At 37.9% G+C, this 15,980-nt stretch overlaps 1 protein-coding gene and 1 long non-coding RNA gene across 2 annotated transcripts; one reads left to right on the plus strand and one right to left on the minus strand.

Annotated features, from left to right (window-relative positions):
• Positions 1-710: 710 nt before the first annotated feature.
• LOC128258801 (succinate-semialdehyde dehydrogenase [NADP(+)] GabD) lies at positions 711-3,102 on the minus strand. The gene is made up of 3 exons (XM_052990695.1): positions 2,914-3,102; positions 2,538-2,839; positions 711-2,063 (listed from the first exon to the last, which is right to left on the minus strand). The coding sequence occupies exons 2-3, from the start codon at positions 2,829-2,831 to the stop codon at positions 828-830; spliced, it is 1,530 nt and encodes a 509-aa protein (XP_052846655.1). The 5' UTR covers positions 2,832-2,839; positions 2,914-3,102; the 3' UTR covers positions 711-827.
• A 9,087-nt stretch (positions 3,103-12,189) lies between these two features.
• Positions 12,190-12,954, plus strand: LOC128260593 (uncharacterized). The gene is made up of 3 exons (XR_008268150.1): positions 12,190-12,230; positions 12,294-12,695; positions 12,757-12,954. It is a non-coding gene; the product is annotated as an uncharacterized LOC128260593 (long non-coding RNA).
• Positions 12,955-15,980: the final 3,026 nt, after the last annotated feature.

Raw genomic sequence — 15,980 nt, forward strand, 5'->3', positions numbered from 1 at the left:
CATCGAGTCGTTCCTGGCGATAACTTATAGTACTTAGTTATCGATAAGTGTTGAGCGGGTCATTTGAAATAGAAAATTTAAGGGATTGCTTTGAAACATTTAATATTTAATTTTTTCAAAGTTGTAAAAGATTTGTAGACTTTTTAGATTTATTTAAACAGCAATATTCTGATAAATAATCTTTAGATTTAAACTACTGGCAACTGTTAGATTCATTTTCCAAAATAGTTTATAAATTTGGCTAGAAATCTGTTTAAATATACTTATGTGGGCAAAAAGTAAGGTGAATTTTCAATTTAAACTTAGCGGGCCTAACACTTCGGGATAGTCCTTTTTTTCTTAAGTGGGCAGGACTGTTACTGTTCATTATCAGTAATATATTTACCAAACAACCAAGATTGAATTTTTCAAATTTCACAATGTCCAAAACAATAATCAGACTGTTGGCGACCTTACTGATAAGATCGGAATATAAGAAGGATCTGTGAAAACCATTTTGATCGACCTCTTGGGCTTACGAAAAGTCAAATCGCGTTTGGTAAAGAAATCACAATGATAACGACGATTGGAACAAACGTTGTTTTATCACGATGGAATTATTTTAAAGGGGATAAAATTGATTTAGAAGAATAAAGATTTTTCATTTTACAAAAAAATTTACCTTATTTTTTGCCCACAGTAGCAGACAAAATTAAGAGGCTTCCTTTAAATAGACTTTTGTGCATATTTATTAAAATAGCGGCGTGTTTTTTCATACAACTATTATACAACAGTCAACAAATCGCATTCTAGTGGAAGACAGCAAATGAAAGCAGTGTTTTCTGGTTTCAATCGTACTTAAGGTTGCCCATGCAGATGTACTTGATGTCGACGTAGTCGTCGATGCCGTGCTTGGAACCCTCGCGTCCAACGCCGGACTCCTTGACGCCGCCGAAGGGCGCCTCTGCAGCGGAGATGATGCCCTCGTTGACGCCGACCATGCCCACCTCCAGTCGCTTGGCCACCCGGAACACCTGCTGCAGGTTCTCGCTGTAGAAGTAGCCGGCCAGGCCTCTCCTCGTATCGTTGGCCTTGCTCACGGCCTCCTCTTCATCCGCGAAACGGATGATGGACACCACCGGACCGAAGACCTCCTCCGTGTAAAGTTGGGCAGAGGGCGGGACCTCTGTGACTATTGTGGGTGCGTAGAACAGCGAACCCTTGTCACTCAGCGGCTTGCCACCCAAGATGATGTTGGCCTTCTTGGACCTCGCATCCTCCACAAAGCCACTGACTTTCTTGAACTGCATTTCGTTGATCAACGGTCCGATTTGCACATCGCATCCCTGGCCATCGCCGATCTTCAAGGCCTCCACGCGTTTTTTCAGCTGCTCCACAAACTTATCGTAGACGCCATTCTGGACAAAGAATCTGTTGGCCGAGACGCAGGTCTGTCCGCAGTTTCTAAACTTGGAGGCCATGGCTCCATCGACCGCCTTCTCAACATTAGCCGAATCGAAAACAATAAACGGAGCATTGCCGCCGAGTTCCAGGCAAATCCTCTTGATGCCATCAGCGGAATTTCGGAACAGCAGTTTACCCACTTCAGTGGAGCCAGTGAAGGATATGCCCCTCACATCGGGACTCTTGCAGAAGAGATCGCCAATGGGGGCTGCCTTGTTGGTGGTGACCACATTTATCACGCCCTTGGGGATGCCCGCATCCACGGCCAGTTTGGCCACTGCCAGAGCGGTCAGAGGAGTGTCCTCCGAGGGCTTCACCACCACCGTACATCCGGCGGCCAGGGCGGCTCCCGCCTTCCGCGTGATCATGGCCATCGGGAAGTTCCAGGGCGTGATGAGGGCCGCCACTCCGATGGGCTGCTTCATCACAATGATCTCCCGGTTGGGCAGGGCACTGGGCACAATCTCGCCGTAGACGCGGCGTGCCTCCTCGGCGAACCACTCGACAAAGGCATTCCCGTAGGCCACCTCCCCCTTGGACTCGTTGATGGGCTTGCCCGACTCCGCCGTCATTATCTCGGCTATCTCCTGGGAGTGCTGCTCGATCAGTTTGTGCCACTTCTGCAAAGCGAGATTAGATAAGATTAGATTAGCAGGGGTTAGCCACTAACGAGAGATATTATGGCAATGACCTACAGTCGAACTTTACTATGTATATCCATGGTAAATATTGGAGCTTCTACCCTTTGTTGACTTCATTTTTATCCTTTTGCCTTAAAATTTATTCGTGGAAAACTCCGATTTTAACCTTGAGCTCTTGGAGCATATATACTTCTTATAAATGTTTTTCATTAAGTAGTTTTGTTTTGGATTGTTCACTTATAGGGATATAAAACCAAACTTAAATGTGTCTTGTTTTTGTATATATCAGCGGACTATAAGATATGGATCAAGAAATTCAGGTTACAAAACGGATACCTTAGTTAATAATACTGGTTTTTAGCCATGTTTGGCTATATATATAAGCTGTATTTGTATTTTGAGATCTATGGTCGAAAATGAGAACCACTGATAAGGATTGAACGCGGCACTCACCTTGAGTAGGTTGGAGCGATCTTTGGCGGTCAGGGATCGCCACTCCTTGGACTCGTAGGCCTGCTTGGCGGCATCTATGGCCTTTTGGGCATCCGCCACCGTCATGTTGGGAACTTTACCGATGAGTTCTCCATTCGCAGGATTCCGGACCTCAAAGGTGGCCTTTGAGTTGCTGGAATCCACCCAAGCACCATCCACCAAAGCCTTGTCCTGGACCAAAGCCGAAAGTCCTCGCATCCTGGAGAAGTTGACGTTGCTGCCTGTTCGTGCGATGCCACTGAGCTGTCGCCACATTATGCCGGCTAAAAAGAATAAACAATAAAAACCGCAATTAACAATTGGCTACAAATCGATTTGTTGACACTGCCGCTCTCACCTTTTTTCACCTATCAGGGGAGTTTTATGGGCTTATCTTATCTGCGACGTTATCGGGATGATTCCCTGCACTCATATATATATATTCTAGCTTAGTTATGGGTGCTTTTTGATTGAGTTTAATTGATTTTAATTTGTTACGCTCCGAACCAGCAGAGCGATAGACGATAGGCAGACATTAACTTGCAGGCACTGCCAACTCGTTTTTTACTAATCAAAAACAGCTGTTGTAAAGCCGCAAAAGAAATAATTGATTTAAATTATGTAATCAGTTGATGCCAAAATATAATGCAAAACCATTTTTTCAACAAATCTTTCATAGTTTTTTTTGTCAAAAAAATCATAATTAAAAAAGCTCAAACATAACTATTATTTTATGAGAAAATATTGTTTGTTTAAAGATTGCTAAGAAAAAAATTTTGAAAATAAAACTCGACGTTTTGTTTCAAAATGAGTTTAAATTATATATCAGACACATAATAGCTGGTATTATCTCACATAAAACTTGTTGTTTTGTTTTAAAAGGGGTTTAAATTATATATCAGACACATAATAACTGGTACAAAACTGAATACATTGAATCTATTATTTAAATGTGGCCTACAAAGATACAAAATTCCAAGTACAAAAAGTTGTGTTTAATTTTCAAAGTGTTAATTTAAGCCTGTTCATTTTTAAAATTAATATTACTTTTTTGTGTTCCCATTTTCCTTCCTTGAATTGCTATTTTCAAACCTGTCGAAATCACGTTTTCTAATCACAGCTATCGATAGACAGTTTTGCAGCGTTTACCTTTTGTCAGTGAAAAGAGCGGCAACCGTTTGACTTTCAAAAAGAAAAGGGAGCAGCAAAAAAAGAAAGTCCATGTAAGCTTCCTGATTTCTGATTCCCATTTTTAGCCGTTGCTTTACAACGATTTTTAAGGCAGCGCCACTTGTCTTGGCAGTCGCAATCTCTGGACAATCGGTGCCTTTCGCCCGATCTGCCCGATCTTTTTGCATGCGCCGCCAACGTGGAGCGCAAGTAGTGTGCTCCATTTATTATGACTTTGCAGCCAGTCAGCCTTCTAGCCAGCCAGGCATCACGACCATAGATTTCACATACGCCGGCAGCAGTTCTAGCAAAAGGTGGGTCTCCCAACCCATACTAAACACTTGCCTAAATTCTCTATAACTTCTCTATAAATGTTGATTAAGTTAAATAAAAAATATGAAATTAAATCTAATTTTCAAATTTATCATTTGTTAAAAGTGGTTAAAAATAAAGATAATTTAAATTTTTGTTATTCAAGGAAACTATCCACTATTTTTAAATTAAATTACGATGTAAATTAAATAAAACTTTCCTTAAGTTTGGACTATTTTCGCCGAGTGTTGGACAGAATTAGACAGTGGCAGGTTCTGCCTACTGGGCTACTGGTCATGCAGCTTCCGCCTCCTGCCAGTCACCTGGTTTTGGCCTCCCTTCGTCAAGGAGCCCGGCAATCTGTGTTGCAAATTTTGTCAATAAATTTTGGCTAAGAATGCCAAAACAAGGCGGCCGCCATGCGGACATCATAACTGTTAAGATAAGATTGCCTAGATGCCGAGATGCCGATCGCGATCGCGATCGCGATCCAGAGACTCGTGCTCCAAAATGAATTCAATTAGTTGTGATTTAAAACTAATTGAAAATGCGTCTAGCTCGGAAGCAAACGTGGCTGCTGCCGGCTCCTGTCGATAGGTGTTTAAGTTATTTGTCTTAAGTGCTGCCGGGAGGTGTGTGCTGCACTGGGCGAAAGCTGTTGATCAAACTATAACTAAAAAATACAATAAAAAAAAAGCAGAGCATATAAAAAATTAATTAAAAGAATTGCTTTTAAATGTCTTATAAGACATTTCGGTTTTTTAATGTTTGTTGTTCTTCATTCTTATCCATTGAGGTGGAAATAATTTTTATTTCCTCAAATTGTATTCTTTAAACAAAAATTTTTAAACTAAAATGTCTTAGAAATACACATAAATTTTGAACTTCTTCTTTAAGACAAAATTGTATGCATCCCTGAAAAATATAATGGTTAAATTTTAAATACCATTTTATATATGTATGCTATCAAATTTTTATGAAAAGCGCTAGTTCTTAAATTATGTGATAAAGATGTGAGAGATTAATTCAATGAATAGTTTTATATATTTATTTCTCTAATGTAGTTCTAAGATACTTAAATTTGTTTCCTTTTTGTTTCATCATATTTCAAAATAACGGATAAAGCAATATTTACGATGTTCATTTTTGAGACAAAGTTGTATGCATTTCTGACAAACTAAATTTGTATTCAATAAATTAAATGCGAGACCTTTTTGGACTTTATTTCGATTTAGCTTATATCAATCAAAAGTCAATTAGTTACAAATCTTTTTATTACGCTGAGCATTTTGCCATTGCCCATCAAAAACTTCAATCTAATGAAGTAGTCAGTCAGTCGGCAGTCCAACCAATCTAATGCCTACTTAACTGCACAATTTTGACAGTTTTAATGCGCTGCCATGGTCTTGCGAATTTATGGGGCCTTCCTTCGTTTTATAATATACAAGTAGAATGCAAACAATTGACAACCCAGAAATAGGCAGCCGTGTGCCTTTTGTGCCGGCTAATTGTAATACGAAATCATAACACGCCATAAAAACGACACAAAGCTGGAGAGATGGGATGGTTTTTGGGATCGTCTTTGGACCGGTTCGGTGCTATTTCTTTAAGGCGGAGGCCCTCTGGAAGCCCAAGACCAAGACGCCGCCCTGGCAGCTGGTCAATGGAAACAATGACATGGGGCTGGGGCCCTCCCTCTCTTTCATCCCAAAGATAGCCGTCTCTTTCGGTAGGATTCCATTCCAATCCACAATCCAAACTCTCTAACGCGGAGCTGCCCGAGCCATAAATCATGTTTGGAAACACGTTCCTTAACGCGAACATAAAACATCTGTTGTTGGTTGGGTTTCTTTCGCTTGGGATCTCTGATCTGCTTGCTTGGCAGCTTTCTTGCAAAGGAAAAAGGACAAAGGACTCGCAAGCTTAGGGCGCAAACTGGTTGCCAATTGTCCTGGCAATGTGGCAAGAAAACAAAACAGCCGCCGAGCAGATAAATGTCGTGATCAACTCACGCAACAACAGCAGCTGCTCCTCGGCATTAACATTAACCATCCTTCCCCGGCCGGGTTACAAATTAACCCATTGAGGACTGAGCAGGCCAAGGAGATTTTATATCAAAGATTTCAAGCAACAATAAGATCAATTTCTACTTAAGACACTTTTATAGGTTATACGTTTGTCGTATCTGTTTGGAATATCTATTCATCAGTTGATGTTGGGAAACTTTTTTATCGACTGATGGGTCATGAAATCTAATCGAAATAAACTTGTTTCTTGTTATTTTTGTAGCAGTTATTAAACTAATCAAAATAAACCAAAAATAGTGCAATTAAAATGTTAGACTGTTATAAAGTTCGGAAAATCGGTTACTTATCGATTACGAAACATTTTTAAAAAAGCAATTCATACTAATTTATTTTTACTTATGTGGCACCACAATTTTTAGTTCTTCTTTTTGCATCTAAAACGGAGAGTTAAAAAAAAAATAAAATAAGTTAAATAAAACAAAATTAAATTAAATTAAAAGAATAAAAAAACATTAAACTTTGAAGTAATTACACACTTGGTTTTGATTAAAAAAAAACCAAGTGTGCAATTATTTCAAAGTATTTTGTTTCATTAAACAAAATGTAAGTCCAATAAAATGTTATTTTATGATCCCAAAATTAAAGGCAATTTCATCGTTCTGTAAGTGCTTATTAATGATGGTGATTAATGACTCAATATAAAGTTCATCAAGGGTGCCAATGTTACATAAAACTTTTGGAGGGTTAACTTTAAAAGTGGCTGCGGCTTGCAGGATAATAGCTGCTCCTGTTTTTGGTCCCTCTGGTCCTGTTCAGATTCGGATCCTGCTGAAGATCCTGCTGGCGATCCTGCTCCTTGGCTGACTCACCTTGGCACGTGTGCTTGACGATCGCTTCGGCAGCTGCTGGCAAGTCAAGTCGCAAGGAAATCGAATAAGGACGAGGATGGCAGCTGCCGGTGATGGTAATTCTTAATTTCGAATGTCCCATTCAGATGCGAACGAGGCGTCCCGAATGCGTCAGCAGATTAGCTCCGTCCGGGTGGAAGCAACACGTGTGATCGAGATCCCATCCAGGATACCTATACCCTGTTCCCCCTTGACAGGCCTATTTTTTTTTTGTATTCTTTTTTTTTTGATAGAATAGAAGATTCCCGCAGCCTGGCTTAATTATTGTTTACCTTCGCATCAAGGTTACGGCATTATGATTATGCCCTACTTGATTATTATTTCATAATTCCGCCGCCCATTGTGTATACATCTCTATGGTATACTTTCCCCGGCATGTCCTGGCATGCACTGGAACTCGATCCCGTTGTCCTTGAGCCGCAAAAACGATCCCTTATCCCTATCCTTTGTTGTTCCTCGATACACGAAATTGTGCCTGGCCAACCCCAAAAAATTCAAACAAGGGAACACCCGAAATATTGAAGATATTCCAAGGCCTAGGCGTATAATACCCTTCGAAATTAAGTGAAAAGTGTTTGCCTAACGAGTGCTTTTGTGATCACAACCTTTATTTGTGATGGAATCCAGCGAATCAAATTAAATTGTTATGAGAAAGAAATTTTTAAGAATTTCACAAGTCAAAAAGTTTCTGGTAAGATCAAGGAATCCCGCAAAGCAAAAACAAATGCAGTGTTTTAATAGGCAAATAAATAAAAAAACAATTTTGAATTTAAAAGAGCTTTTGTTATTCTTAAAAAGTAAAAGTGGTTACCTCAACTTAGATTTGGTACACCACACAGTTTAAAGAAATGTAAATTAGGTTTATCCTTAAATTACAAATCTCTGTATATTTTATAACTCCTCATATATGAATCAGGGTATCATAATTGCGTCTTTTTTTATAGATAAAAATCATCTTCCCTCGGCTGCGCATAATCCTTTGGTACGACCTTCTGTTGTCTCTGGATAGAATATATTAAATTGCGCACTACTGCCGCTACTCCTTCCAAAACCCTGCAAAAGTGGAAATTTGGTACATTTATTGCGACTTAGTCATCTCGTAACCTGGTTCTTGGATTCACAAATTTTGGGGTGGATTTTGAACTAGAAAATCAACAGTGCTTTACACTGCAGAAATTAAGATTTTGTTGCAATTATTGGTTTGTGTTTATAATTTTATATATTATCCGTACAACAAATAATTAAAGTTTTTAATTTAGGTTAAGTAACATTTTAATACATTAAAAACTTTAATTTAACTTAACTTAAATTTAAAACATAAATCTTATAATTTGAATTTATTGAGATAGACAGTATATTTTTTCATGTGTCTTACCGAAGCACCATCAACTGGAAGACATAAAGACCTTAGCACTCCACCAACTGTTAGGTTTGGAAAAACTGTACCCAAAATCGCTTAAAAGAGCGTAAAACTTAGTTTGAAAAGCAATCAAAGGAACTACGCATTTCAATTTTATCCTTACCAGAATCATATATATGAGCTAAGCATTGTTTTGTAGAATTTATGCAACGCACAATGCCATTGAAAGGGCGGAAATAGGGTGGCTTTATTGCGCCTCCCTCCCCTTTTCCAGCATCTCCAATTATGGGGTTGTTCGGTGGCAGGATGGTACACACAACAAAATAATATATATGTATTAGTTTTCACATGTAGAAAATAATACATCATTATAATTTAAACTATAATAATGAATTATTTACTTAAAGACAGGTTTAATTTAAGAATTATACAAAACAAAATTGGATAACAATTTTAGTTTTAAGACTATAAATCATTTTATTAATTTACTAGCAGAAAGAATAGTTAGTAGTAAAATAGTACACAGATGAATCAAATTAAAGTGACAGCGAAATTATCATATATCCATTGATTAGTTATAACTTAAGTTATTAATTTTTCTGAGTGTATGTTTGAAGCTGTTTCTGGTGGATACCAGAAAAATCTGTTGCGTAGTCCTGCTCCCTGATTCAATTGCGTCGTTGAGGCATTCTCACGCTGGATTTTCCCAGTTCTTGTCCTTGGCCCTGCCCTTACTCATATCCTTATCCTTGTCCTTGTCCTTGATGTCCCTGATCCCGGGTCCTTTTTCCTCTCCTTTTTTCCTACTAGCTTGTTGTGTTTTTGATTTGGGTAGGCCTCAGTTGCGCCTTTGTGGGCATAATTATGCCTCCGTTCTGGAACCACCGTATCTGGAATACCGAATGCATTCTCATTCAAATCCGGTGCAGTGCAACTTTTCTCATTTCTCATTTCTCATATCGCATTTCCGCTTAATTGTCTGCGATTGTAACAGGCTAAATGGAAAATAAAAAGAGGAAAATAATGAAAAGGAAGCTGGAAGGACGAGATGATCGCGATGATCATCCCAAAAAGCTCTCGGCAGCTGTTGTCTCTTATTTTTGCCAAGTTTATGCGAATCTCGCCCGAAACGCATAAACATATCAAGTTACGACGATCGAATTTTGTAAAAACCGGAAGTTTTTAAATCTCTGTCTCTAAAAGACAAAAGCCCCAGATCATTGGCGGCATTTTCTGTTTATTTTAATTTGCATGAGCAAATCTTCATAAATTTTTACAATTTTTTTTAATAAAGATGCACTGCAAGAGTGGAGTGAAAATAAAACAGAAATAAAGGATCTCATCTGCGGCGATCTTGAACTTCGATCGCTTGATTTGTTATCACGTCTCGGCAAATACAATTTCTGTTACATTTTTGTCAAGTTTAAGTTGGACTCTGTTTTTGTTGAACAAACAGAGGCGAACGCACTGCAAACAGCAAAATCAGCACACATAAAACAATGGTGATCAGTAAATTTCAGGGGAAGATTATTGGCATATACTTTTTTTTTAAAGAGCAAAACTTCACCTCCTAGCCTGGGTCAAGTTCATTGACTCCTCAACTTTATTAAAACTTACTCATAAATGTGTTATCTAAATCTAAAATCTTTTTGTGTTCAAGTTAAATCTAAATTGATTTAACTAACTATGGAATATAGTTAAAGATTTTATTTCTAAAGAAAAGCTTGAAAGAACGTTGGTCATAAATAATCATACAATGAAATAACTTTATTACTTATACCAAAAATACGACTCTTTAAAGATTTAACTTAACTTAAGCATAATTGAAGTAGATAATACAAAATTTTCTGAAAGGCAGAGTATCTATCTAGAACAGCAACATAAGTTTAAGACATTATTTACCACATTCGAGTTCTAAAATATGCATTTTTATGTAGTTATGTTTTATTACACCTCAAATCGCTCACTGACCTTCTGCTGCTTTTAATCCGCACACTCAAGATCAAGTTCCCGCTGATCTGCCTGCTTATCCCCCTGCTGACAATGCAAATCCATCAAGATTTAATGCTTGAGTGCCTAACTACTGGAAGATTTTGTGCTTAGATGCCAAATTTGCACACCATCGATGGAAAAGCAGCCCGAGGAGTGTTGTTCGCGCTAACAACTTCATTCGACATGATCGCAAATTGCTGCAGATCGATCAAAAATACTTTCACCTTGGCTCAAATGAGTCGTAAAATTCGTGGTTCTTGCGCAAGAATCCCGAAAATGGTATTATACGGTAGAGAAGGTTTAAGATGGTTCTTTTGGTGCTCTTTCTATTGTCTTTTTTTCGCCTAAGCCGCAAGCAAATTTGTTTTCCGCTCAAGATCGATCACTTTTGGGACCGTAAATCACGGCAGGATGCGCAGGACCAAAGTCCTTTTGTCTCCGGTTCAGCCTTTGTGCTCAAAATGTTGTTTTTCTTTCGGCTTTTATTTTGTTTCCCTACTGTTTGCATTTCGAAATGCAAAATATGAACAAGAAGAGGAGGGCACGAAATGCTGACCGATCTTTTGGCGATATGCAAACATCTGCCTTTGGCCCTGTTTACTTGATTTTTTTCGACCACTCCATACTACACTCACTGAACACGACTGTACCATTGGAGATCATTCCTGGTCAATTTGCTACGTGCTCTACCGGGAATCGTAGCCAGGATCATAGTGGAACCAATCACTCCACACCTGTTATTTAGGACACTATTTAGGCTACGTGAGTGCGCCTCGCGATCTTCGATCAGAAGTTCTCAAGACCACATCATATACACATACACATACGTTCATATAGCAAGCCGAAAAGGTTTCAGCCAAACCTGTTGGTGCCCCTAATGCCGCACATTAATTCAATAGGCCACGAAAAGGAGGATCGTGGGTTCGCTCATGCATGTAGATCACCGCAGCGGATCAAAATAAATATCGAAAACAGTCCAAAAACAGGCTCAAAACAGGTAAAAATCCTCTGTCTGCGGCTCGTCTGCCGGATTAGAGTTAGAAAAAGGATCGATGGAGGATCGCCAAAGGATCTCGCCGATCGACAGTTGAAGTGGAAGCCCTTACAGGGTCGCTTCTTCAATTCCAATCCCAATCCGACAATCCACTCGGGCGGAAGTAACAGCTGCCGCTTCTCCGGCTCTTGATCTGCATCTTTTCGGTCCTTTTGGCCCTTGTAAGACGGGTTGGCAATTATCGGTGCTGCAGCTGTAAAATCCCCAAAAACAACAGACTCATAAAGCCGAAATCACGTCGAAAGCTTCGCTCCCACACAAAAAGCTTCCTGCGGTTTCGCTCGTATCCCTGCACTTGAAAGAATTTCTTACTTTTAGGCAGAAGAAAATGCCAAAAAAAAGGTTAAGTAAGTTAATCAATAATCACTTTTTCAATTTGCCCAAGGAACACAATCAGATATTATATATATCACTAGCTTATATTAACTTAGGCTTTCTAAACTATCTTGTTTTCTTATTTGTAATTTTTACATTTTATATTGTAAATATTTAAGTATTCCATTGAAATTTATTGTATTATTAATTTTGAATAACTCATTACATATATATGCTGAACTTCAAGCGTTAGGATATTAATTGTTAAACTAAATTAAAATAAAATAAAATTTGGTTTATGCTCTATGCTCAATTTTTGTTTATTGTTTGCCGTTTCATGCCATTTTTTAAACTGAAGCTATGTTAAACGAAAACAAACTTTTGTTTCAGGGTAAGAAACTACTGATTTTAAATTAATTTCATTTTTTTATATTCCTTGAAAGAGATTTCTGAAAATGATTTCAATATGACTCTTAAAATTTAAGCCAAGATGAATTATGGTTTATCGACTTGGGAGAAATAATCTATATCGAAGAGGTGGAAAATTTTGAAAAGACTCGAAACTCATACACTTGAGAGTTTTTTAATATATTTGTTCAGTGCTTCGCCCTGCAACATCAATGCATCTCTGTTCTTCTTCTTCGACTGCTGTCGTTGTCGCACCTGTCGCACAATTTATTTTTCGCCCAAGAAGCAAAAAAGCCCAAAACAAGCAATGCAATAACCACCGAAAAAAATATAAAATAAAAAAAAGGAACAGGCCAGCAAAAAGCAGTTGCTTGATGTGCAGCGCATATCCGTTTGTCTTTAGCTTCCTTTTGGTAATGACGACAGAGCCGAAAGAAGCAGCTGCCGTCCCAAAAACATGGCCAAAAGAGACAACAGCAGCGAAATGGTAGTGGTTATGGTCCTGATCCCGAGATACTTTCGATGTATCTGTATCTGCAGTCTGCAAAAGACGAAGACGATGACGCTTCCCAACAGAATCGCGAGCTTGGGCTTGTAATTTGCAATCGTTCACATGCTGTTCTTGTCCGATTTTATTTGCTTTCCTTTATTTTAGATGCTCCTTTGCGGTCGTAAAGTTTATCTGCCCTCCTGGACGAAACCAAAAGGAAAACGATTGCCAAAAAATAAATATATTGTAAAGTCTCCTTCTGTTGGTATTGTTTTCTTTCCGTTTGAGTTTCGGTGAGAAATAAGAAAAGGTTCACAGCCCTTTTCAGCAGTTGTAGATCAATGTCACATTTATGTTTTGATTTCAGATTTATAACTTTATTAAAACATACATGTTCTTTGACACGCTGAAGTACGGCAAAAAAAAATGAGGTTGTTTTTAGTTTTTTACAAGTAGTGAATGTCCTATAAATCACTGACATACAATCTAATTTAAAAGCTTCAAATAAAATCATAAATACTTTTCTCTATTGTATGTTAGTTTAATCAAGAAAATGCCTTTGCCTGCAAATTACCATAAAGCCATCATACTCATTCTTATTCTGCAGTAAAAATGTTTATTGTTTTTTTTCTGTTTAACAAATGCCTATAAAATGGATAGTTGGTGGATCTGTCGTTAAGTAAGGAATAATAAAATGCTCTGCAATTGTTCCTTATTCCATCAATTAATCTTTCTGTCTTAGACTTCATGTATAAATTGTGCATTTGTATCTACCTTTACTTTTGTACTTGTATATATAATCAATCTAATTCAAACTTAATTCTGTCTATCTATCTTTACTATTTTTGTGAATTTTTGTTTATTTTTTATAAACTACGTTATACAAACGTATATTTCATTTTTGTATACATATATCGATATTAATTTATTGGACAATAACTTCATATTCAAATATCTTAAAAAATATCTTACAAAAAAATGGCATTCTGAAAATGGCGTATGATAAGTTGCCAAGATCCTTTTTTTTGTGTCCCACACTTAACCTTAACCCCATGTTCCCCCTTGGGTGCTACTGCGGCAGTCGCATGCGGAAAATAAATTGCTAGGAAAACATAAACAAATTACAGCAAATTAATAAAGCTGTTCGACGGTGACTTAATGGGCCAGAGGGCAAACCGAAGAGGGGATCGCTGGGATCGCTAGGATCGCAGGGAAAGATAAATATATATCACCGAATCTGGGTGGTGGTGGTGGCTTGTAAACGATCATGTAATGGAAAGGAAAATGCTACACACATCCGTTTTTCCCCTTTTGGGCAGGCACTCGTCAAAATGGGTGTGAAGACGACGCTCGGCGAGATTAGACAATTTGGTATGGTTCGTTAGGAGGTTTGCGCTTGCTTGGCCAAAACGGAAAAAATCAAAACATAATTTCCAACGCTTGGGAGAAAGGGAGAAAGACGTGAGAGGGGAGAGGGAAGGGGGCGGGGCAGCACCTTTGTACCGTTACCGGTTCTCAAAGACGCAAATGGTGGTAAACTAGTTTCGCCGCTGGATAGTTGGCCTTCTGCCGCTGCCTCTGAAAACTGCGATTTCTCTGCCGGCATGACAATGGAAATTAGAAATACAGGCAAACAGGAGCAGGACTACAAGAAAAGGAAAAAAATGCGGAGTGCGTTAGGCTCAAGGATCACAAAGATCGGAACACGAAGGTACAGCTGCGACGAGAAAGGTCTTAGCTTAACACACTAAACAAAGGTTGCTGGGTTTCCATTGTCACTAAACTTTGGACTTATATTAAAATTATATATAAAAACTTATTAAAAACTATGATAAGATATGACTAACATGAGTATATCAACATTGATAGTCTTAAATTTGATTTTTTATATAAAATTGTTTAAATTTTATATAATAACTAATAAGAATATTCGTTTATATTTGACTCAGATGAGTAGCTCAACGTAAAACATTTTGAACTTAATTCGTTTAACTAAAAACGAATAGCTTTCTTTGAAATTTTTGTATTAGGCAAACAAAACTGGCTCAAATATTTCATTTATCATTGTTATAAACTGAATGGGGAAATATTGAACCATTTTAACTACTGTATATAAAGATGATTTTTCATTCTTTAATTTAATAATTTTTAATTGCTTTTTTTTACTACATAAATATTTTTGTATGATATTAATTTGCTACATATAAGACAGTGTGTCCTTAGACTTAGTATAAAGTACAAAGGTTTGAAAAGTTTGGGGTTGGGGGAATCAATTGGCATTCAGCAGATGTTGTCCTGTGGCGCATCCTTTGTAATTATCAAAGGAGTGCGATGGAGATGGAGTCGGCCGAGGCGGGACCCCGAGGCACGGGCTAAGCCCATTAAAAGTCCAAAGCTACTCGAGCCTGTGTGTACAGTTGCCATTGGGATCGTTCAGTCACTCGTTCAGTCAGTCCTTCAGCTGGTCAGTCAGTCATTTAGTCACTCAGTCAGTTTGCCAACCTGTCTCTGTTTGGCATCACCTGCCATCGCCATCGCCATCGTCTGCCGACTGTTAATGTGTTTAATGATGCCTTGGCCATCGGCGATCTCAGTTTTCGGTTTTCATTTATGCTAAATTGCGGCCTCGAAGCTTAGGTAGTGCTGCCAAAAGCAGAACATTTAGCCGCATTTATTATATAAAGAATACAAAACCTTAAAACTAATAAAAATTAACATTTCAGGATAGTCATAATAAAAACAATGATTTGGTTTACACTCCCCGAATTTAAATATTATCCTTACTTGGTTAGAAAATAAAAGAAATTTCCAGATTTCAGGCAATCATTTTTAGTTTCTAGCCTATACTAGATACATCTGAAATAAAATAGAAGTTTTATCTGGTAGTTTTTCATGTTCTTCAAGATTGTCATAAATTAAAAACAACTTTTAAATTAAAAATGTATATTTGCTTTTAAAACTTCTTAAACTTCTTTCGATTTTAGTCATGGTGAAATCAGTTTTCAAGATTTTAAAATTTTCATTATGATGGAATTAAATTTCAAGATTTAAGGATTTAGATCTGTTGCATCTAAAGCTCCAATTATGACATTTTAAGTCTATTGGCTCTAGTTCTAAAAGGATGAATTCTTTCTGCAAATTATATTGAAAAAATTATTAATTAATTTTGGAAATAAATCGTGGGAAAATTGCTACTTGCTTTACTAAGCTAGCTAGATCATACCTGGAAGTAGCCGACCGCTCAGCTCTGTTCAAGGTGTGACTATGTGCCATTCCAGATGTGTCCGGACATGCCTCGTGCCTCTCCGATTGTCCTGATGCGATATGCGGGCAGAGCCGGTCTTCTGGTTTATTTTTTCATCGGTCTCTAGCCACGCGCCGCAACTTTC

The sequence above is a fragment of the Drosophila gunungcola genome, chromosome 3R (genome assembly GCF_025200985.1).
Source record: "Drosophila gunungcola strain Sukarami chromosome 3R, Dgunungcola_SK_2, whole genome shotgun sequence".
NCBI classification, from domain to species: domain Eukaryota; kingdom Metazoa; phylum Arthropoda; class Insecta; order Diptera; family Drosophilidae; genus Drosophila; species Drosophila gunungcola.